The sequence below is a fragment of the Pempheris klunzingeri genome, chromosome 1 (assembly GCF_042242105.1).
Source record: "Pempheris klunzingeri isolate RE-2024b chromosome 1, fPemKlu1.hap1, whole genome shotgun sequence".
Lineage (NCBI taxonomy): Eukaryota > Metazoa > Chordata > Actinopteri > Acropomatiformes > Pempheridae > Pempheris > Pempheris klunzingeri.
This window is the reverse complement of record NC_092012.1, coordinates 21,812,735-21,837,555: the sequence shown is the minus strand read 5'-3', so window position 1 is coordinate 21,837,555 and position 24,821 is coordinate 21,812,735. Positions and strand designations below refer to the sequence as shown.

Here is a 24,821-nt window from a genome sequence, read left to right as displayed (position 1 = left end):
AGCATTTATTCTATTTGTGACTTGTCTGGAGGGGGTCTTGGAGGTTGCTCATGTCGGTCCTGCTGTCAGGGTACAGACATAGTGCCACCTGGCGGATTTTGTTAATGTCATACAAATTATGTGTTTTACATTTTTTTTTTTTTTTTTAAAAACACTCGTAGGTTTTTGTTGCTTGATATTGAAATAAAAAAAAAAATAGTACTATAACGGAATAGTCATTTCATGACAAAAACCAGGCATTTTTGAACGAGCAAATTAACATTTGGTGGCTTAGACAGAATAGTCGCTATGAAAGGTTTGGACACCTTGTTAAAAACAAGAATATGAATGGATGAAGACCACGCGAAGAGGATGTTTTGCTGGCCGGTGGTGATTTCCACTAAGTCAGCCACATTCCGCCTTTACTTGTGGCGTTGAGGAGGAGCTCAGTTGTTTATTCATTCACGTCAGCCCCTCTCGCCTTCCCTTCCCTCCTTCCTGCTACACACAACGGGGATCCACCGTTGTAAGTGTTTTCCCACATTAAAATTAACCACAATCACGCCGCCACCATAAACCGATTTTGGAACCAGGTGAGTTGTCTTTTCCTCTTATCTCTTCCTTTTTGACGACAACAGAAAGCATGTACACGGAGCGTTGACTTGTCCGGCCCGGCGAGGCGGAGGAGTGTTTCAACCGTAACTTATTAAATTCCTCCTGACCAGGCTACAAAACCTCCGCGCGTCATCTATGGCGGTTTTAGCGCCTGTGCGCTTTTGCACGGGTGTCTTTCGGGTGCGGGTTTGACGCTATTCGGCAAACAAAAAACGGTCGATGTAGGTCAGCAACTACAGTCAAAATGTCGTCTTTTCTTTTTTTACTTCCACATTCTCTCATGCCACAAACAGATGGCGTCGAGAGGGGGGATGGAGAGAATGGGGAAAGAGACGCATATAGGGGTAGGGGCTCCCAGCAGGCCACGTTAGCCCGGGTCTGCCCCATCACTAATCTGTCCCCGCTCACACACATTACCCACCTCTTCATGCCGAGACACGGGAGGCCAGGATGTCTCGCGTAGGCCTGCCTTCAACAAAGTTTTTTGCTGTTAAGTTGTCGGCCCTTTTTCTGTTAAAGATACAGTACGTTTGGGAGGGAAATGATTTGAACAAATGTAATCATTTGATTCTGAGGTGTGAGGAGAACGCAGCCTTACTGTATATCGCTTGCAGTGAGGACCACATTTGGTCCCAACCCGGTGCAGGAGGGGGCGGGGGGGTTGTGAAGCACCGGGACGATGCACTGCAGCAGATAACATGTAGCCCGAGCCGCTTGCTCCTGTGCGGGAGACAGGCCCCCACCAGTTGGGCTGACTCTTCACCGGGCTGTCAGAGATCAGTGATAGGCCACAGGTATCCTCCACTGCCCTAATGAGGGCACTGCATCTCACAGTGGCTGTCATGACACATGAAGGACCTGTGTGGCTGCCTGGCTTTGCACACTCACTCTTATTTGGACTTGTTTCGGTGTCGCTTCACGGATCTAAATGCAAAGCCAGAAAGAGTGATAATACTGCTGACCCCTTGCATACCTGCCATGCAGTGTCTAATCATGTAATGTGGATGGTGCACAGTATGCAGCTGCTTTGCTGCATACTGTGCATACCAGTCGGCAGCCTGGGGCCTGTAGATGTGCTCTGATGCAGTTTGGTGTCAGTGCACTTCAGTGGCTGGCAGTAATTAGAAATACACCCTCCCACCCCCTTCCCTTGTGGTCTATGGATCTTCTGATTGATGGTCATTTTGCTGGAAATGTTCAGATGACTCGGCATCATCAAGGTATCACTGGACATGTGGACCTTAATTCACTGCAGATCTCACTGTTTGCGTTTTTGAGAGTGACCCATTTCTAATGTCGGAGTTGGCAGACGCTCGTCCTGAAATGACTTAACTGACTTAATCATCTCCATGCCCAAGGATATCCAGGGCATCAACAGGCTCTGGCCAACTCACCCCTTTCTAGTGTTACAGAAGCCTTTTGTCAGGAGATCCTATTTCATTGCAGCTCTTAGACTAAACAGGTCCAGTCATGTTAGCCTTCCTTTTTTTTGCTTTATATTGGTCAAATGATGCTGGTCTGGTATTTTCTCTCTGTGGATTCCACCTCTGTCTTCTAAAGACCGATTTTATTGACTCTGGCTGTGCTTTCTCCCCGAAATTGTCAAGCAGCTGTAGTGGATGACCAGTCATAGCCACATGGTTGATTGGAGTGCTCTTCCTCTCCGAATGCAGTTTTGAGCCTCTCTGACTTAAACTGTTTGATGATAACATCTCCAGTCTGTTTTTGCTTGAGGGCATCTCAACAAATATTCATTTGCTTTGCAAACTTGCAGAGTCTCAGCTGGCTGCTATATTTGTTGTTTTCTGTGTTAACCTTGTGTTAATGGTCTGTCTAATCTGCTCTGCCTTGTGATTTTCATGTTTTGCGTTCAGTGACAAATAATACAGGCACTATATTTCAGCGTTCGGACCTGGGCTGCTTTGTTTGTAGTGTGGAAAGATTGCCTGATGATGACAGAATAGTATTTGACATTATGTATGATGATCCCATAACTGTATTTAATAATAGTGTTTCTAAAAATTGTCAAGATCAACAAAAAACCCTGGCAAGTTCTCAACAATTGAGGCACATACTTTATCTGCAGAATTTATGCCCTCAGGTTTAGTTGTACAGTTTTTTTTAATGTCTTGGCCAGCTTGACTTGCACAGTGATGAATGAATTTCCCCAAGTTTGGATCAATAATATATTATACTGCTGCTGCTACTATACAATCTGTGCTACTCAGGGGATCATAAGCCATTTGTCCATGGATCATCAGCTACAGGGTGACAGTGTTGAGGTCCAGCAGGGCCAAACACAAAGCACATCAGGACAACATTCTTAAAAAACGAAACCACTCATCTTACCAGTCACTGAAAACTCAACACAACCCTTGTTAATGAAGATAAATGAAAATTAGGTGTTGTCTTTTTCTCTCTCTCCCTCATTTCTTTATCAGGATGTGGGAATATAGCTGTGGTAAAAGGTTTAGAATAGCTGATGATGGTGTCAGCACATTGCAGCGCTCGGCTGTGCTGCAGGCAGGGTTTTAAAAAAAGAGGCTGATGTTTCTCGAAGCACAAAGGCCTAATGTGTAGGGCCTGGTGGTTACAGCCATGCTGAGCGACCTCCAGCATGTAATGCCAGTTTGTTTGTATGCGTGTAAATGTGTAGGCCTATTTGAAACCGGCAGAACTCAGGCCTTCTGGGGAAAAAAGGCCAGCAACATTGAATTGTTCATAAATAACACCAAAATGTTTCTTTTTGTTGTTAAGTGGGCTTACAGCTTGCTCCACTTGGCTTCATTACTAATAATACACCATTATCTGTTTTCCCATTACATAATAGTTGAATGTTTGGTGGAAGCGTTGGCATGTTTGAATGTTTTATAATAACAGAACTGTCAGCATATTATCCAACTGTTGGACTGTGTGAGAAAACATGATCGTGAGTCTAAGCAAAAACAGTCTTGTCAATTGTTATCACTTCTAAGAAGCCCACTAGACAGCTTGATTCACTAACATTTGGTTATTAGAGACAGCAGGCAAAATATGATCTAGACTTGAAAGCTGATGACAAATTTCCTCAAATGCCCTACATTTTACCTGATATCTGTAGCTAATGACGGGGGAATGTTTCTCAGCATGCCATTAGTTTGGCTCAGGGGTTTAGCAGTGTTGGTCAGTCTGTCTACCACTTTGGTCCTGAAATATCTCTATTTGAAGGACTGCCATGAATTGTGACATTCATGGTGTCATTTTGACTTTTCCACGTCCATATTAGGTTGATCTTTGTGGTTTGCATGGGATGCCATGGGAAGTATTGGATGGATTTGCCATGAATTTTGGCACGCACATTCATGGTATTCTCAGGATGAATTTTAATGTTTATTTTTTTACTTTTCATCTAGCCATCATTAGGTCAAATTATATATTTTTTCCATTACTTTTCATGACCAAATACCTTGCAAAACTAATGACATCTCCATCAGCCTCAGATGTACTTTGTGTATTGTGTGAACATTAGCAATTGTTGAACCTGGTCAACCATATACAGGCTTAACCTCAGCATGCTAACATTGTTAGCATGTTAGTAAGAATTTAGTTCAAAGCATCACTGTTCCTCCAGCATGGCTGTAGACTCTGAAATGAAGTTGTGTTCAGTTTCTGTCAGAATTCAGATAACCGGCAAAATAGCTGTATCTGTTTGTTCCTGATAAGAGAAGAGCTGAAAATACCACTTCTAATTGTCTTTTTTACTTCTATTTGTTTATATTTATTTATTTATATTGTAGTTTTAATAGACAACCTCAGTTTGTAATGCTTATTAGGGTCCAGTCATAACAGTCTTTATTCTTGCTGGTCTCGCTGCTAATGGCTAATTAATGTCCTTGACAGATTTTACTGTGTGAAGTTGTTGCTAGTTGCCTGGTGAGTCAGTTTGTCAGTCAGCCATTGTGTGTAGTAAGTAGTAGTAGGTCACTGTAGTAGTAGTAGTAGTAGTGTAGTAGTTCATTCACATAGGTAACCACATTCACCGTCTCTGTGAGCCTCTGTTCACTTGGCTAACCACCACTTTCCAGCCTAGTGCAGAGCAGTGGCATTGTTCATGCCCTCTTGAATGTAATTTTAGCTATGTGTGTATATTTGTGTGCATGGAATGTGTGTATGTGTACATGGATGCCTCTCTGTTTTGTCTCCCTCTCTTATTGTCTCTGTTTACCGTTCTCTCATTTCCTCTCTGTCATTTCACACTGTTTCTGTGTCTCTCTCTGTCAGTGATGAGGCTTTTGTCGTGACACCGTGCAGTTCCCAGGCCAGTGATGCTCGGTAGTTGCCCCAGTAATTTTACAGTTAGTGATGTATGTTCGGCTGTGCTACACCTCTGTGGATGAATGGCGTTATTCTTGCGGGAGTTGGAGACAGTACAGCCATTTTACAGTGTTGGTTTGACTGACGCCTTGTGTTGCTCAGCCATTACTGCTGATATCGGGTTTACACTCAGGCTGTGAGATAACAATGCATGTATTGGTGTGCGATAAGAAGAAATTGCAGGTCAGAAATGCCAAAAGGTGTTTGAGGTAATTTAGAAAGTGTGACACATCCACCACAAGCCATTCCTAAAAGAAAAACAAGAAGTAAAGAAACCGATTCAACCCAACAATGTCCTCACAACTTGCCGCAATGCATACAGTCCTCTGACAGTCAGACAGGTTTGCCCAGTCACATTGTACATGTGCGAGATGCTGTGCATGTGACGGAGGAGCTCATAGCACAAGAATGCAATATGATGCAAATGAATTCACATTGACAGACATTTAATACAAACATTGCTGCAAGGTGTAGATGTGCCTAGAATCTAGGCTGATGGTAGATGGATTAAATCTCACTGCTGTGGGTGTAGGGCCAGATTTCCTTCTTAAGCTGGAAGTATGCTTCACCAGAACTCCTTGCACAGGATGGTCAAACAGCCCCCCACCCCCCACCCATATGTCTATGTCTGTGTCTCACCTTTGCTGTGACTCTCTGAACCGACATTCAAACACACTTGAGGTTGCGATTGGTCAGCTGTGCAGATGTGAGCAAAGAGCCCGTATTTGAGCTTCTCTCTCGAGCTCTCTTTTCCAGTACAACCCGGCCTTTAGATTGAATTGCTTCGTTTGGCAAATGAGCCCTTAAATCGACTTAAAATTGTGTAATGGTAATATTGTTAGCAGCTTTACTTAAGTGTTTCCAGTTTCAGAAGGATCTGTACAAACTGGATTAGCATCATCTCTAAAGACTTTACTTGGCTTGCAATGGCGAAACTATTAGCTGTCATTTTAGATCAAATGGTCAAGATCTTGAATCTTATCTGTCTTCAGTGTTACATTAAGGCATTATTTGATGTCTTGTCAATAATATCTGTGATGCTAAAGAATGTCTTTTTTCCCTTATATTTATTCTTATTCATGTCCTTCTGTTACATTTTCTACTATATAGGCCCAATAGGCACCTGTCTTCAGTGTATTTTCAGGCCATGTGATAGATGTCTGTTCTGTTGCCATGTACCACTGGATGAGAGCCACAAACAGGTTAACTTGATGAACATCATAATCTTCCCATGTATTCAATCAAATATAGGAGAATTTCCAATTGCCATATCCAAGAACCTACTGTAAGGTGAAAGAAGACTAAATGGTGGGCAGGGAAAACAAACTTCTGCACTCCATTCCAGCAAATGTCTGCCCTGCTGAAGTGTCCTGGAGCAAGACACTAAATCTCAGTCTTGTCACTGGGGGCACCGTTGTGTAGCTGATCTCAAACTGTTGAAGTGAAAAGAAACAAATTTCCCCCCAGGGATCAATATTGTACTGGAAGATTAATCATGTAGTTGGAATTTCCTTTTTATAACAGGCATTATTTTCCTTTTACATCATATTTTGTATGTTCTCATGTGTCCAGGTCTGGGATCCTGATCACCACACCACATGTGCATTCAACTAGATCAGTAAGAGAGAAATTGGTTGGAGAAAGAACAGATGGAAGAGTGGTAGGGACGATACTGGAAGAGAGGAAGTGCTGAAAAAGGGGGGAAAGGGAGAGAAATAAGGGGAGGAGGTGTATCCATGGAAACATGAGGAAAGAGTGATGGGAGAGCGGAGGAGAAAGGAGTCATGTAGTTTGAAACTATTAGTTACAAAGCACTGGAACAAAATGGTAGGCCCACAGCAGCATTTAACAGAGCAGCACAGATGACGTTTATTGAGACTTTAAGTTGTGTCTTTCTCATAATTCCACTCAAAGTGATTCTGTTTGATAGCTTCATGCATTTATATTTTACTATGCTATTGTAAGTGACTTTGTAACATAAGGGTGAAACATGGCAGAAATAAAATGAAATCTGAGACTGATTTTTATAATGCTGTTACATTGGCCTGTATTGATGACCTCATAAACATTTAACAAAACCAGACATGTCTCCCTGGCCATTTATATCTACGCTGAAAAATTAGAAATTGAACAGTGAGATAGTGCGTGAATGTGAGTCTCTTTAGTTGTGTAGATATTTTCACTTACATTCAAGGAGAGAAAAGATCAGATGTTACCAGTTAATACAGCGCATGTTTTGGAATTTGGGACTTAATATTCATAAATAAATCATAATGTATACTTGCCTCAAGCACTGCAAATAGGCTACCTTAAATCTGCCACTTACACCTGCTGGAAGCTTTGATGGCACATTCACAGAAGGCCGTTCAGAGTGGGTTTCAGATCAAAGCCTAAATTCAAGGCACCGAAACCTATCAGCATTACTTTCCCCCTTTGTGGGCCCTGATAACAAAAAAAATCAAATGTTTAAAAGAATGGCACATGGAAGTGAGCGCCTCCAACTCTGCACTGTTCCCTGACTTCATATTTGTCTGTAATCCACGGGAATTTCAAGAAAAAAATGTGCTTTATGGGATTCTACACTACAGGTCAATACAGTTTGACCAGTGGACAGTGGTGCCTGAACTCAGTGTTCACCGCTTACATTTTGCCATGTGAAATGGCTGTTTCTTAGCGGGAGCTGCTGTTGCTGTTCTGCATGGGTGTTTAAGAAGAGGGCTTCCTCCCTTCACAGTGCTGATCAGATCCAGCATGCTGTTATATTTATTGTTTGTATGGGTTTGCATTGAATCTGTGGCATCTGTGGCGTCAAATATTGTATACTATTGTGTTTCATTTTCATACATTTGTTAGTTGTTGTTTTAGGGCTTGTGGATCAAATAATTAACAGAAATGTACATTTAATATCCTCATACCAGTAGTCGTTATTTCAAAGGAATGCTGGGAGATGGAGAGCTGGGATGAACATCAGTCTTCCAAAGATATTCCTTCACTCAGTGTTTTGATGATGATGATGATGATGCTCTCCAATATGTCAGGCCCAAATCTCCTAAAGGTGGGACCTGGTGATTGTGAAGGCTTCAGCTTATGATTCGCATCATTTTCACACTAATCGGACCATTCAGTGAGCTGTAGTGCCCCCCTGTATTGAAGCATTTGTTACAGTCCTCCACGAATATATACTGTTTTTTCTTTAAATTTCTAATTTGTCTGTATAAATATGCCGTTTAATATCAGGTCTCAGTTATTTATGAATTCAATTCAGAATAATGTGACTGTCGTAGTGTAATAAAATCCTATTTCTCTCAAGCATCATATTCCAAGTATTTACTATAACTATAAATAGTGCATGACTATGCTGCAGCTGCATCTCTGTAGCATCCACCTCTATTGACCTGCAATATTATAATTATAAACAATGTCACACTTATTGTATTGTTGCTGTATTTCACAAGTTTTGACAAGTGTGTTGCGAGATTACAATTTAAAGTGCACTGTGGCTAATTTACCATTGCTGGTAGATGGAGAGCGGACAAAAAACATTGTAAAGCCAGGTCTCAAATGTGTTAAAATGTGCAAAACTTTTAAATGTACTGTAAATGTCCACTGTTGGAATAGTTATTATTCCAACAGTGGACATATTAATAGCCATTTTCCCACTTAAACTGTATCTAACTATTGCTGTAGAAACTGCGTGTCATTTTATTTTTTCCTATGGACTCAGCTTAGCTGCCAAGCGTTTGTGCTACAGATTCATAGGGGGGGAGGCACCGAAGTCACAAGAGAATGACGTCACATACACACACATCTATGCATCTATCATAATCTGATCACAACACTGGGGTTCAGATTTAGACCTCAACATAGTTAACTGTCTAGTTAACTACCCCGATGAGTAACTGCTGAAGTGTAACTTTTGGCCAGTCGATCTTTGTTGGCACAAGTTCTTCGAGGTCAGTTGGGTGCGTCGGGACCCTTTCACCTTCAGAGTGATCACTTCAGAGGCTGGGTAAGCAGCTCATTAGAAAAACTGACAAAAGTGAAATGCTTCTCTCCATATATTATCAGGATTTTACCTACAAGTGTTATATCTACATAGTATTATTATATTATGATGCTAGCATCCTAACAAATACAAAGACTTTTTCTATTCCACTAAAATGCTGGCTTCTGTGTTCTCCTGCACTTCCTGTGTCCCATGAAGGCTCACACATTCCTACTCATATGGGCACATATTGTACCTAATCATCTGATGCTTTAAGAGTGCATCTTCTCCAATCATGTAGTAGGATCTTTATGCCTGATACACTGATTCACTGACGCTGATTCTCGACTCAGGACATCTGGCAATCCCCAGTGCTAATCCAATACCAGTGCTCTCTTTTCCCCCGAAAATACCTATGTATCTGTGATGATATAAAGTCGGCCAATATATTAGTTTGTACTGCAGGATTGAGTATCTTAGCAATTAAGATGAATAAAAGACTTTCAGTCAGCCCAAGCTTTGGCCCTGCTCCTTATCTGTGAACACATTACAGTATACCTGAATGGAGCAGTTTCACCACTACAGTGATTAACATGGGTGGTTGATAGTGATGCTGGCATATTATAAATTTACTGGTTGTGTGTGTGTGTGTGTGTGTGTGTGTGTGTGGAGAGACAACTTGTGAAAACGAACAACACCATTCTTCCTCTTTCTCTTCTTCTTTTGCTGCAGCCATTTTTGTGAAACCACAAAATAGAGTGAGATAGGTTTTGTGGTCTCTTTCTCCCTTGCTCACTCCCTGTTTTTTCTACCTCTTTCAGTTTTTCTCTCTCCAGCTCTCTTCCCCTCCCCCCTCTCTGTTCCTCTTTCCTCCTCTCTCCCTCTTTCATTCTCTCTCTCTCTTGCTCTCCCTCTTTTTTCCTCTCTTGCTCTCGATTTCCATCATGCTTTATCCCTCCCTCTTCTCTCTCTCTTTGCCTTTCTCTCTCTTTCTTTCTCTCTTCCTCTCTCACGTTGCACACTGCCCCTCCCTCCCTCTCTGTCTCACTCTCACGTTGCTCCCTGCCCCATCTCTCTCTTTCTCTCTCTCTCTCCCTTTTTTTGTATCTTTTTTCTCTCTCTGTCTTTCTCTCTTACTCTTGCTTCCCTTGTTCTCTCTCAACATCCTCCCCTCCCCCACTGCTGCCTCTCATTTTCTCTCTTTCTCCTCCCTCACTCCACCATTTCGCTCACTCACTCACTCACTCCCTCACTCGCTCACTCACTCCCCCTCCCGTCCCTGTTCTCTTTATCTCCTCCCCTCCCTCCCCCTTCAATCCCTCTTTCATTCCATGCAATCATCTGTTCTCTCTCTCTCTCTCTCTCTCTCTCTGCTTCCTCTATTACGCCCCCATTTTGTCCTCTGCCGTTTCCCTCTCTCTCTCTTTCCTCCATGTTCTCTCTATCCTGTTGTTTACCACACTCCCTCATGACATTTATGATACAAACTTTATTAAAATAACAGTTTTCTGTCACGGAAAAAACCAACAATAGTGACGGAAACCGTTCTAATTCTACAGCAAAGGCTGTACATTGACTTAAAAGCGCCTGTGCCCATCATCACATATTCGTTTCCCATTAAACTTGTCCATCTATGGTGCTATTTACTGGCCTCTGTAATTCACAATAACTCCCATATAACCACTTGCCTCCTTTAACAATCTGCCTCAAAACTAGCCTTTACCCCAACATGGTGGTTGCTTCTATTTGTCAGTAATCAACAAGTGGGTAACTTGGCGGGCTACAAAACAACCACAAATGACAGCTATAATCCTGAGGGGAATGTAAACTAGATGGGCCAGGTGACTGCCTCACCCTTCACATTCACAGACAAGATGGCCTCATAAACTGAGCTGCTCCTCCTGCACAGCTGGAAGCTGCCACCATTGATAGTTTCTGAGGATTTAATGCAACTAAAATCCAAGTGTCTCTGTAGGGCTGGGTATGACTTGAAGGTATTTTCAATACTATATAGTATTAAAATGAGGGGAGCTGTATCAGACAAAGTTAACGTTACGTTATATATTAATAAGTTAAAAGTTACAAGCCTGTGTACATAAAAACACGAGCCAATAAGTTAACTACGACTCAGATCACAGAGCTTAAAAGTCACATGCACAGTGAGTGAATATGAGAGCTCAAAAGGTGAAGTTGTTAGAACTGAAAATAGTGGTTGTAAGACAAATATATAGGACTATCTTAGACAGCCCCTCAACTGAATTTCATCATGGATATCACACTTTCATGGTTCCCTATTTTGGCAAATCTAAACATGTTCTACACAAAAGAAGCCAAAAGGTGTCTGAACACAAGATGTTTGCCTAATGATATTACAGTCAGTAAATTAAAGTGAATTACAGTGAAACTGATTCAAACCAGAAACTGTAACAAGTCTGAACAAATATTGGCTGCCAACTTATGTTGGTTGACAGCTTTCAATACATTTCAGTCAGTACCAAAAAATATTGAGGATTAATACCTAGCTTTAGTTGCCGTTTGAATGGTATTATTTACAAATCTGGGCTTCAGCTAACTGTATTTTTTTTAATTTTAGTTTGGTAGCTTGTTTCCTACTCATCTAGTCTTTAAAATGTCAGAAAATAAATAAAAATGTCAATCATACACTTTCCTTGAGTCCAAGGTGATGTCTTCTAATATCTTGTTTTATCAAAGCAGAAAAGCAGCAAATTCTTGCATTTGAGAAGCTGAACCCATGAAGGGGTTTTGCTTGATAAACAAAGCATTGATTATCAAAATTGCTGGCAATGACTTTTCTGTTGATTGGCATTTTCAGCACTATTACTAGAACATACTCAAATATTGCCATGACGAGATGCTTTAAAATGATCTGTTCCACCTTAGTGTCTTTTCTCCAGATAACTCCAGAACGAGTTGAGACAGACAGCGGTGTGCACTTGGCATCAGAGTGTTTCTCAAGCAGCCATGTTTGGCTGCTCTGTGGGTCCCTTGGATCAGATGCCGACTTTGTAACTATGTCCTAAGTTTTTGGGGTATGTATTTGGAAAGTTTGTTGTGCTGTTCCTATGTGCAGCAAAGTTAGTGTGAAATTGTCTTTTAATTTCTTTTGGGCAAATTCTTGCTCTTTTTTTTAAAACCGTCTCTGATCAGATCACACATTTGAAATGCTGAGGTTGCTGAAAGTTTGGGCACCCAAGAGAGCATGAGTTCTTCCAGTTGAAAAATGTAAGTCACACCCTTTGGTGTGTAGTTATGTTGGAGAATTGTCTGTTCGGTTTCCTGTTAGTGAAACTGTATCTCTGCGATCATGTGCATCATTTTAAAGTAGATAAAAGTTCAAATGATCTGAGATGACACTGGCATTTTTGATTAAGCATTTTTAGAGTTTTATCTCTAGGATTTCTTTACTTTTTCTTTAGGCCTATCACATAATTGTGGGATGTAAATGGCTTAACCAATACTATAGTGCAATCCAGCTCATTTTTATTTTACAGACTATCTTTAGTGGGAGCATCTCGTGTTGTTTTGTGCTTGCCTGGGTTGTGATTGATTGACTGAAGGTGGGTTGTACTATAACCACAGAGGTGTCAACCATTTGTGGAAAGCTTTATTTTGTAGGTGAAAACATGGAAATCAGTGAGGCTGAAAGTAGAGGCGATACACCCCCTCTGGTCACGTCTCAGCTCTTGCTGTATTTCTGAATATGCACTTCCACATGAAATGGTGAGATATACGTAATTTAAAGTGAATATATTTTTACATTTTTATCAAATATTCTGGCACAGTTTTGTAAGACATTACTATCGGCTTGGAAAATCGAAAAATTTGGGCATTTTTGAGTTAAAAGGCTAATCGATGTTTTGTCATTTGACTAATCAATTAAATCAAGGAATAGCTCCACTTGTGCAAACCTAATTGATGCTTTTTAATTCAGTGCATATTTATAGATTTTACAATTTTTGTTTCAAGTAGTAATCATACAGATGCCATTTTCACAACTTTTTATTCCTAAGTAACTGAGTCAGTGCTTTGGAAACTAGAGGTTTCTCTCATCCGTTTTCCTCTCCATCGCTTTCAGATTTTGGTCCTTTGAATCAGATCCTTGGTTTGTCAAAGTGATCAGTTGAGTCTTTTCATTTGCGGAACATTGGACAGTTCCTCTTTAACACCCCTGCACCTCAAAGTCAAAATGTTTCTGTTTTTTATCTCTCATGGGGGGAGACAATGATAGAAAATCTACCTCAAAGTAAACACAAGGCTGTTCTTCACATTGCGATAAAAAAAAAATGTGAAGGTGAAGGTGAACTCGGCCTGTGATTACTGTAGCAGTTCTGTGACATGTGGGAGGCTGCGTGATCACTCTAATGGAAAGGTGATCACTTTATGGAAATTACATGTTACAGGCTCATACACTCATTATTAATGCACATCAGCGTCTACAATTACAATCAAATGTCCTTTCACTCTTTGCCACTTCCATTGACTCCCATTGTCTCAGGAAATTCTTGCTAAGGAAACGAGGGCCTTTCTACCTGTTCACGATGACTCGTGTGCTGACACTAACCCAGGTTTTTGCTGCAAAAATGCACACAGACATGTTGAATGTAGGTTTTGTGTTGATGACGTGTCAGTCCGTCGATTTTTCATGTGCCCCCATAGTTTACTGCTTGGCAATTTGCAGTTTTATCAGTGGTGGGGTGTGTGTGTGACCTTTGTGGACTCTCAGGCCACCGTTTTGCACCGTCTCACAGCTTCCATGTCTGTCTCGTCTCTCCTCGCGTCCCCAATTTGGCTGGCGGTGCGCTGGTGTTGAGATGATGTGAAGAGATGAAAGTTCTTCACACCTGAAACCTCCTGTTTCCTGAGGTGTCAATGAGCGGCCCAATCGGTGTGTGTGTGTGTGTGTGTGTGATTGAGGCGACACATTGTGGCCTGTTGTGAGACCTTTTGTTCTCTCCTTTAACTCTCATTTCATCTGGTTCTTCCCTCCATCCATCTTCCATTTCTTCTTATTCTTTTACCGCATACTGCTCCACTTTTCCCATCCCCCTCCATCTCTTTCTCTCTTTCTGTCTCTCCCCTCCACCCCTCCCCTCTATTTTCCTTCAGTATTCTTTCCTTCCACTCCCTCGTCTCTTTTTCTCATCTTCTCTCTCTCTCTCTCTCTCTCTCTCTTCCATTCGCTCATCTCCTTGTCAGTCACCTTCCATCTCTTCTCTCCCTCTTTCTCTCTTCCCCTCTGCTATCACATACTTGCATCAAAGTCTGTGCACGAAACAATCTTCCAACACTTTTCCGTACTCATAAACCTTTCTTGATAAATGAGAGTGAAAGATACAAAGGCGCAGAGTGAGTGAGTGAGTGAGTGAGGGAGGGAGGGAGGGAGCGAGAGAGACAGAGAGAGAGAGAGAGAGAGAGATACATAGAGCATACACAGAAAAGGACTCAGTAATAGATAGAGCTACAGGAATAAACAGATAACGGAGGAGAGAGACAGGGATGGCTAAAAACAAAGACGAAGAATGACAGACGGAAATGGAAGAAAGGAGGGTGACTGAGGCGGAAGGCTGCCTGGTGGATCCATAATTCTCAGACTGATTTGATGTTGATTTTATTTTTGTAGTTGGTGTGTGTGTCTTGTGACTTTGAGGTGACTTAGCCCATTTATCACCAGACTATCAAGGAGCCCCGTGCGTCTGTGCTGCTGCCTTTGTTTGTTTTGAAACCTACTGGCCACATGTTCATTTGTAGAGAGAATATTTGTTTGTGTGCGTCTGGTCTGTGTCTGTGATGGTGTGACCAGAGTCAATACCCAAGCTGTGTTGAAGAAGAGGAAGGGGGTGGAGGCAGGCAATGGTAGCCCCGCCTCCCCCCATCCCTCACATATAAATAGGAGGCGAACTGAGCCTATTCTCACTCAACACTTGCTCTGAAGAATGAGATCCTTAAAGCACCTGAAACCTCACAGCAGGAGGAGCGTGGTGAGTTTACTGGCTCTCACTCGTAGCATGTGAAGTGGTAGTTTACTGTCGTGGTGGCCAACGTAGGTTGATTACGTGCTACAGCTGAAAGATAGGTGGAAAACTGCGTCCAGAGATGCTTTTAATTCTTTGTAGATTTTCTTTGTTTTTAAAGTTGCTGTCTGCAGATTCCCTATTTGTCACAAATTAAGAATTGTCACTGGCATTAACTCATCATCGCCTTCTCTGTCCCCCCCCTCCTTTGAGCTTTTCTCAACTCTTTTTTTGTTCCTCTCTTTCTCTTCCTCGTCGGTTCCACTTCACAATTTTTTTATCTTTTATTCTGTCTGGCTTTCATTTTGCCATTTTCTTTCTCCTTCTGTCTCCTGGTTGCTCACTGCCTCTCCCTCCCTCCCTCTCATCGTCTCTACATATCTTTCTTTCTCTTTCTTCCTCTTGCTCTCTTTTGACTGCTGTCTCACACTCACCCTCTCACTCTTTCACTCAGCTCTCCCCTCCCTCCCCAGTCTCCCTCTCTCTCTCTCTCTCTCTCAGCCTTCCTCCTTCCCTCCTGTCTCCCCTCCCCTCCCCCTCTCTTCTCCTTATCTCTCCTTCACTCTTCCTCTACCTTTCATTTTCTCCCTTTTATTTTTTCCTCTCCCCCTCCCCTCCACTAGATTCTTGCCTGCTCTAAGCTCTCTCTCCTGCCTCTCTCACTCCCTCCCTCCCTCCCTCCCTCCCTGTCTCTGCTTTCTCCTCTTTTCCCCCTCTGTTCTCTCTCTGCTTTCCTCTGTTCTTGTCTCCTCTCCTGCTTTTCCATTCTTTTTGTTTCTTAGTCTTTCTCAGTTTTTTCCTCCTCTTCTCTCCCTCTTGCTCCCACATGTTTGTGTGTAGATCACTAGGCCATCTAATCCCCCACAACACACACACACACACACACACACACACACACACACACACACACACACACAGTAGCCATACATGGTTAGCACGCTGGATTAGGATGGCGACTTTCACAGTGTCTCAGTCACTGGGTCTAAAGCTTTACCTTCAGACACTCTTCATTCAGGTGGACTTCTTGTGTCGGAGCCATCGATTAGGGATGAGGGTAGTGTCTGTAGGAGGAAATGTTCTGTTTTTATAGTTTCACAGTGATGTCATGAAGGCCTTTTTAAAAATAAAATCCCTGTTCCTGTCTGTCTCTTTCTCCTTCCGTCTCCCAACAACTGGCTCAGCACTCTGATTGGCTGATCAGCCTAGACACTTTTTTTGTTCTTATTGTATCACTTTTGATGAAGGACAAATTCTCATTGGAGGACAGTCTGCTCTTTTGCTGATGCTGCCAAATTATTGTCATTACTTTCTGCCGTTAGATTAGACATTTTAGATTGCACGTCATTTGGTTGTCGTGTGAGTGTGATGTATTGATAAGTGTGTACTATTAACAGCAAGTGATGTGATGTTGTCAATTGTTTGCGTAGCTTCTCCTAGCCAAGTTGGATGTGAGAAATTGGCTGAAACGACAAAAACAGGCCTTCACCTAAAATGAAGAAACTGCAACTAACTAAAGAAAAAATCCATAGTTGCATTTGTTTTTTTTCACAATAACAGAGCAGTGAAATGAGTCATAACAAACTCAATTTTCTGTCTATATCACTAAAGTTAGATGTATATTTGTTAATTGCTTTCTTCCAGTGCTGATCTCTTGCCTCTGCGTGTCTCTTTGTGTTCCAGGAGGAGGCGAGCCGGCGCCTGGGTAGATGTGAGCCCAAGGTAATGGCCAGGCTGGTGGACATAGGCACACAGACAGATCCAGTAGTTGTGCTGTCCTTGGCCCAGGCCGCCGTGCTAGGTCTCATCTCCCAGAATGAAGTGTTTGGAGCTACCATTGCACCTAATGGCTTCTACACCGGTGAACCCAAAGAGTCCCCCGCACCACCAGTAGACGGAGTCGATTACGAGTACGCAGACCAGCTTATTGGAGCCAACGGAGATTACCTCGGAGACAACTTGGGAGAAGACGGTCAGATGCAACCCAGCTGCAGTCAGAGGAGGTGGCAACAGGGGCCCCCTCAACATCCAGATGGAAAAATGGTCGGCCCCGATCGCCACAGCCTTCAGGGCAGTGATGTGTCCTCGTCCCATGTGAAAGGGGAAGGTGTGAACTCTGGAATGTCCTCCTGTGTCCACATGCTTAACAACATGGCTTCCAGAGGTGGATTAGTACAAGTGGATCCAGCCACCCTCAGAGGCACCAACAAGAACTGTGCGGAGTGTGAGCGGGAAGCATCCAACCAGCAGCAACCCAACACACACGTTCACCCTCCTCCCCCCCAGGTTGGCCACAGAGGAGGGGAGCAGGGCCACAGAGGACTGCAGGGCCAGCGCCCTATGGGGGGTCATGGTCGAGGTGGCAGGGAGGATGAAGAAGAGGCAGAACACCAGGGGAACAGCATGATGAAGCCCACACAACAGGAGGAAGCCATCAGCAGCTACTTCCAGACCAGTGAAGTGGGCAGCTATGATTCGACAGAAATGGGCATGGGGGGTGAATATGAAGACAGCAGCCAGAGCATGATGTGGACAGATGGGAGCGGAGGGCAGCACCAGCAGCCTCCACACCCCCAGCCTCCCCGTCGGCACGGCGGCCGCAGAGTGGACCGGCTAGATATCAACATCCAGATTGATGAATCGTACTGCGTAGATGTGGGAGATGGTCTGAAGCGCTGGAAGTGCAGAATGTGTGATAAATCGTACACCTCCAAGTACAACCTGGTCACACACATACTGGGCCACAATGGCATCAAACCGCATGCCTGTCCACATTGCGGGAAGCTCTTCAAGCAGCCCAGTCATCTTCAAACCCACCTGCTGACCCACCAAGGTACACGACCCCACAAGTGCACGGTCTGCAAGAAGGGCTTCACCCAGACCAGCCACCTGAAGCGACACATGCTTCAACACACTGACGTCAAGCCCTACAGCTGCCGCTTCTGCCGCCGCGGCTTCGCCTACCCCAGCGAGCTGCGAGCGCACGAGGTGAAGCACGAGCGCGGACGCTGCCACGTCTGCTCGCAGTGCGGCATGGAGTTCCCCACCTATGCCCACCTCAAACGCCACCAGACCAGCCACCAGGGCCCCCACACCTTCCAATGCACAGAGTGCAACAAGTCGTTTGCCTACCGTAGCCAACTCCAGAACCACCTTCTGAAGCACCAGAGCCCGAGGCCTTACACCTGCTCCCAGTGTGGCCTGGAGTTTGTGCAGCTCCACCACCTACGCCAGCACTCACTCACTCATAAGGTACTGACACTGTGGCCGGACACCTCTGCTACCACCCCGACTTCCTGACTGTCTAGTAACAGACACACTGTAAAGATTACCTGAATAGATCTCTATTAGACTGTTGTGGGTTTTTCTTTTTTCATGTAAAAGAAAATGATAGTGGAGAGTGAAAGCAAACAGACACACAAATTAAGAGGCACGATCGGATCAGCAAAGGGAGGCTACCACATCTCAGTTGTCCAAAGGCCTCACTTCAGTTCATCTCCTGTCCTTTACCCACTAATATCTGGGTGAAGTAGACAGGTAAGAGCACTTGGCACATCCATGCTCTGTGCTGCACCCTCTTTTGTCTATATATTGGATTTTTTGTTGTGACTAAAACATCATTGAGATTTCTGAGGTCAGAATAGAGGCAATTAGAAATTGCTAAAATCTATAGGCTAACTAGCACCTAACCTAAGTTAGTAAAATGAAAAAGCAAACTTCATCAACAACATACATAGGACATACTTTGCTAGAAGTTGTTTCATCCATATCGGGCTTTTACCACTGTAGTGCTAACATCTATGTGGATCAGGATATGTGCCTAGATTTTACATGCAGTAGCAGGATGTGTGTCCTCTGGACGTCATCAAGAGAACTGAGTTTGTAGTTTTGAAAAAGGTTTGTGAACAAATCAGGACTGTTTTGTTGCCAGATAATTTTTTTTTCTAGCTGTAAAAAATCTCTTAAAAATATGTTTTGATTACCGGTTTCTGTTGCATGCCATGCAGTGTGACTTGCACAAATGTTATGACCTTTCAATAGGAAAAAGGCCTCTCTGCCTAATTTGCACTGGTCAAGTTTTGTTTGCTTTTAGAGAAATGGGGCTTACAAAAAAGTCAAACAGCGAAGGAAATGAGAGGTAAAATGGATTTGTCTGTTCGGTGCTGCATTTTCACAAAGATTTGGTTCTGTACATCCACGGTACTGAGCGCCCTCATGTACTCCCCATTATAGTCCTCATCTGAATGAAATGTCTGTAATTGGTCTGTATCCCCTGCCTGTTCTACACATGCACACAATTACTCACACACAGGTGAGGAAGATGGGGCATTTAGAGATAACAAATCATTTAATATAACCACAGGACTGGATTCTTCCTGATTGTTGTTATTCTAAAATACACCACATATGAAACATAAGAAACTGCGCCCTTCATTTCACCAAAGCAAGGGATAGATCAGATGATTTCAGCTAGTCTCTGATAGAAGTCACACACAGTGATAAATGAAAATTCTCAATTCAGATTTTGCATTCGTACTTCGTATTTGATTACCTTCAGGGGAACAACAATCCTAAACCACACTGATTGAAATGAGAGAGCAGTCTGTATTGCCAGTGATGTAAATAGTCTCTTTTGTGGCTTGTATCTGAGCCTGTTGTCTGCTTACTGCTCCCCCTGGTGGACAACAGCAACAACTGATTTGCTGTACAGACAGTGGGTGGACTGACTGTCTGCCAGATTTGTCTGCTTATACAAACACTGTCGTGTCTTTCGATACAGTAGTAACCTATAGTACACATTAGTTCTTCTTAATAACCTAGAATCCACTTATTCAGCCCCACTATTTTGTCTGCTGACACTGACTGCAGAGTGTACAGCAGCACATTCATCTTTACAAGCCTCAAGGCCTTAGATGCTGTGAATTGCTACTTTTAGTCTAGTGTTTCTGGCAAATTGGTAAGATTAAAAGTAAGCTGAATTAGCTATCAGCAGCTCCTGGTTGCAGCATCCTCATGGATGTACAGAAAACTATCACTGGATTACTTTTGATAATGACGACAACATAACTCATGATGATTCCCAGGCAAGTTCTGGACTTATAAGGAGCTTTGTTTTTCTGTGATTTCTAACTGGATTTATGGCTGTGTAATTGCAATGGAGATAATGATGTTCTTAAGAGGTACACCAAATCTAAAGATGTGTACACCATGTAAATGTTCGGATGTGACCGAGTTGTGATTCAGCAAAGAATTGCAATTTTTATTTTTTATTTTATTTCTTTTAATACTGACTGCGGCAATCGGCTAGTAAGAGTTTTAAAGTGCTTAAATTGAGCTGTGTGCCAGTGCCACTGCTGCAGCTGACAACTGCTGACTGTGTTGACAAGCAGCCAAATCAATGGCCAAACTACAATGACGATCTTCTCGTTGTTTTCGGAATCATCTACATGCACCCTTTCACCTCACACAGTGTTGTGCCTCAGTCTCTCCCTGTACGTCTCCCCCAAGCAATAAATCTGCTTCTTGTCTCACTGACAATGTGACAAGAAAAAAAAAACACAGTACACATTGCTGTATTTGAATGATCAACCCTTTCCTTCCTGTTTGGACTCTTTAGGGGATGAAAGGCCACAAGTGTGACGTGTGCTCCCGGGAGTTCACCCTGTCGGCCAATCTGAAGAGGCATATGCTCATCCACAACAGCGTCAGACCCTTCCAGTGTCACGTCTGTTTCAAGAGCTTCATCCAGAAACAGACCCTCAAGACCCATATGATCGTCCACCTGCCTGTGAAGCCATTCAAATGCAAGGTGAATATTTGACCTTGTTCAATTTAGAAAAAAAAGAAATTCTGGGTGATAGCAGCCAAGAGATTTCCTCATTAATTTTGGTGTGAAATGAGATGTGAGGGTGCATTTTAAGTTAAGTTGAACTTTAATGTGAAAGATTTAGATAAGGAGCAATGAAAGAATAGGAAGCAGTTCAATAAACTTCTACACTTTGACGTGGGTTTGATCAGTTTATTGTTTTGTTTTTTTTCAGGTATGTGGCAAGTCTTTTAACAGAATGTACAACCTGCTGGGCCACATGCATCTCCATGCTGGTAGTAAGCCCTTCAAGTGTCCTTACTGTACCAGTAAGTTCAACCTGAAGGGAAACCTCAGCAGGCACATGAAGGTCAAGCATGGAATGGATGTCTCACCAGAAGGGCAAGGTGAGGCCCACTGCACACATAGTCACACTTTCTTTAACTGCTGTTAATCCAGCAAAGGTTGGTCACACATTTTCTGCAGTGAACCTCTGATTGTAAACGTGCTACTGGCCTGGCTAAAACACACTCTCTCTCATACACACACACACACACACACACAAATAGAAGCATTTAATGTGGATAATATAGTTTCATTTTGAAGTAATATTTAAAAGTTACTGACTACTTTTTTTTTTTAAACAGGCAACAATTACTCCAAAGGCCATTTTTTGCTGCACATTTGAATTGTTTTATGTATTTTCTCTTGCTTGTTTGTGTTTTGTTTATGATTTGATATGTTAGGACAGGTATGGGGTTGCATGCTTATGGTGCCAGGCCACTATTATTCAAATCTCACTCACAATTTTTTATACGATTACTTTAAAAAAAAAAAAAAACATATATGTAATGGTGCAGAGGAAAATTCCGCCAAATGAAATTAATACTTAAATGCTATTAACTCAAGGCAAGAACTTGTATCTATTAACATGAAAGCAATAGATGACGTCCAACATGGACTGCACCCCCTCACAGCCAGTGTTGGCCCAGGAATTTCTTCAGCATGGTGATACAGATTCTATTTAGCGTAAGGAAGAAGGGTTTTCTAATGCTTTTTTTGTATTTTTCAGAAGTTCTTCCAGAAATGGAAAGCCAGGGGGAGTATGAAGGACAGAACTTCAGCTTTACATCACAGGACAATATGGACAATGGTGGCTCCCAAAACCTCACCAAACTCACTACAGCAAACATGGAAGACATGGAGGAGTATTACAATTTTGGGAAGGATACAAGCAGCTACACTACACCTTGAGCGGTGATGGACCAGAAAGCATATTATTTTGTATTTTATCTTTATTTTTTTTGAAGGCAGAAGGAAATGACAGAGTTGTTGTCGAGGCTTTGGGAGACACTGGGGAAGGGTTTTCATTAAGTTTTGGGCTCCTTCCAGTAGAGCCAGAACTGCTGGACTCTGATGGGAGGCCAGGAAGGAGACGCGCTTCAAAGGAGACGTTTCAACGCTGTTGCTGATAGCAGCGACACTGAAACTGTTGACGTGGTCTGGAACTCCTTCTTTTTGGGATTACTGCGCTTACTGATTCAAAGACTCTCACTGGTGGACAGTCGAATCTGTATGTTGTGTGTATGTATCAGTTATTTGAAGAAAAAAAAGACAAAAAAAGAACGTTGCAGTCGCAGAGCCATCAGTTACATTTGATGTGATAGAAATTTGTTTACCATTTTGCCATTTTTGTCATTCACAACCAATGTATGCCCTTATATTTTTGACTGAAAGTGCCAGCTAGATACATTTGCAACTAAGCTTCCTCCATGTCAGCTATTTACTCACTGTATATCGAACTTTTGATACATAGTCACAACATATTCATAGGTTTGAATGCTCTTACTAAACAGTTCCTAATTGTAGTTACCCGTTCCTGCCCAGCCTCCAGTTTAAACCGTGTTTAAACTGAGGGCTTGTTAAATGGTTGTTAAATGTGTGTGTGCTTTGTGCACAGGACATTGTAGCCTTTTTCTTGACAGGGCACTTTCTACCAAAGTTGCTACTGTCCCATGTCGGCTGATAACAGAAAACAGTGTTACCGACATGTAAAGCCCTCTCACTGTACAAATGATTCTTCAACATGCAGTGTGTTTACCTACAGTTTTTTGTTTCACATGGTTTAGCTTTACATTAATCTATCCTGTGTAGTGAATATACTTCTCTAATTTTCGAATTACCAAGTGAAACAATACAAAGCACTTTTTCATTGAGACCTGTTAATTTTCTGTGAAGACTGTCTTCAGTAAGAGTGAACTCATTTGCCTCAAGGAGAAGTGCTGGGGGAAATAAGACTACAGAATCTTCCAAACCCCCCACAATGGCAATATTATGAAACACAACCAGACATGCTTTCTTGGTAGGTTTTTTTTTTTGTAAACTGCAGTTTCCTTGATAGGGATATTTCAGTTGTCAGTTCAAATGCGAATTGAAGAATGAGCAGTTTGTACGCAGAATCGGCAGTTTGGGTGTTTTTGTTTGTAGTTTCAGCACTCTTAAATCCAGGGCTGTTTTCACTCCACTTTCAATTCGGTTAATTCACAAAGAACCCCCCCAACTCTAAAAAAGAAACAACCTTTAAAAGTCCAAATCAAATCAAATCTGTAAGAAGAAGAAGAAAAAGAAGAAAAGCAATTGTTTTGTAGTCCTGGTTTCATTTTGATTGAATGATTGATTTGAATTGAAAGTGGACTGACTCTAGTTCTGCTGTTCATAATTGTGTTTTGGGGAGGACGGTTAGCTCCCCCTGTCCTGCCATGCAGGTCAGCGTTGATATGCACACTAAACCAGAGGAATGGTCTAATAGTTCTTTTTTGAAATGAGGAATATAAAACTGAGACCTCATGGAAATTGACCATGAATTATTTAATAAAGGTTCTCTAGTTTAAATGATGGAGACTGGTGTTTCAATCTGTCTTTTGGGAGGGGAGGGGGTAATCCTCAGAGTCTGGTATTTTTAGCCATGCTAGTGACTCTAGGGATAGCAGCTATCAGGTAGACAGCCATAAAAACATTCATAGTCCCCAGAGAAAGAACCTTGCTGACTGTGATCCCCTGACAGATCCTCTAGCCACTGTGAGGTTCACATTTCTGGTTTTGGGTGAAATGTTTTGACAACTATGGAATGGATTGCCAAAACTCACCAACACCTCATATTTGGCACAGACTTTATTCACATCACATGGGTATTTGAGAGTTGTAGTTGACTGAAACATTGCTTTGATTCCTGTACACAGGTATTCTGTGTATTGCAGTGTTACTGATTATTGTACCCAGCACCCGTCCCACTGAGGTTTCGTGGATGGGCACACAGCTACTCTAGTTTTATAAGTTAATGAAACACTCAACAGCTCCTTGTGTATTGTGCCAATTAGCATAGCATACTACAATAATATGGTAAACATTATGCTACACGTCAGCATTGTCATTTTGGGAATTAAACTCTTGGGACATTTCTAAAAGACAAAAGAGAGGAGGGTCTTTTGTTGAATATGAAATTTGCAGATAGGGCAACATTTCTTGTTATGGTGGCTGTATTGTAACTTTTGGGTTTCCCACTGTAAAATGTGCACTAATGGATTGGTTCACCACTGTTTCATGAATGCTTTGCATTGTTCTCAAATTATACTTCCATGGGAAATTATTTCCTGGGACGTGATTAATCAATTTGCTCAGAGATATGACTCTTTTATGGCTGCAGATCACATTAAGTGGGAGGTCCTTTAGCACTTACTAGTTCCATGGGAATGTTCCTCCAGGAGGAAATTTAAAAAGGAGTGGGGAAGGTAATCTAAATGCTAATTTCTGGTAATTTTGTGATAGAGGCACCTTGTTCATTTTCTTTGACTTTTTAGTGACTGGGAGAGATAGGCTAGCATATTCCCTGGCGAGCGGTTCAGTTATAAAGTTAGCCTCCGTGAGGACTTCCCAATAGCAAATGCTTTAGATTGAGAATGAACTTAAGAACAATGTGCTATCTCACCATTGTTCTGTCAGTATTTGTATGTCTCCATACTCTCATTGCCTTCAATTAGCCAAGCCTTATGAGATC

General features: G+C 42.4%; 1 protein-coding gene across 2 annotated transcripts; it reads left to right on the top strand.

The window, feature by feature from the left end:
* The first annotated feature begins 479 nt into the window (after positions 1-479).
* On the top strand, positions 480-23,662 carry znf710b (zinc finger protein 710b). Of its 2 annotated transcripts, none has more exons than XM_070828290.1 (5): positions 480-572; positions 16,645-18,213; positions 20,579-20,770; positions 21,003-21,174; positions 21,840-23,662. In XM_070828290.1, exons 2-5 carry the CDS (start codon positions 16,687-16,689, stop codon positions 22,019-22,021), a joined length of 2,073 nt encoding a protein of 690 aa, XP_070684391.1. In that variant the 5' UTR covers positions 480-572; positions 16,645-16,686; the 3' UTR covers positions 22,022-23,662. The 2 variants fall into 2 exon arrangements, with proteins under 2 accessions (XP_070684391.1, XP_070684383.1); XM_070828282.1 differs by lacking the exon at positions 480-572 and adding an exon at positions 14,887-14,931.
* The last annotated feature ends 1,159 nt before the right edge of the window (positions 23,663-24,821 follow it).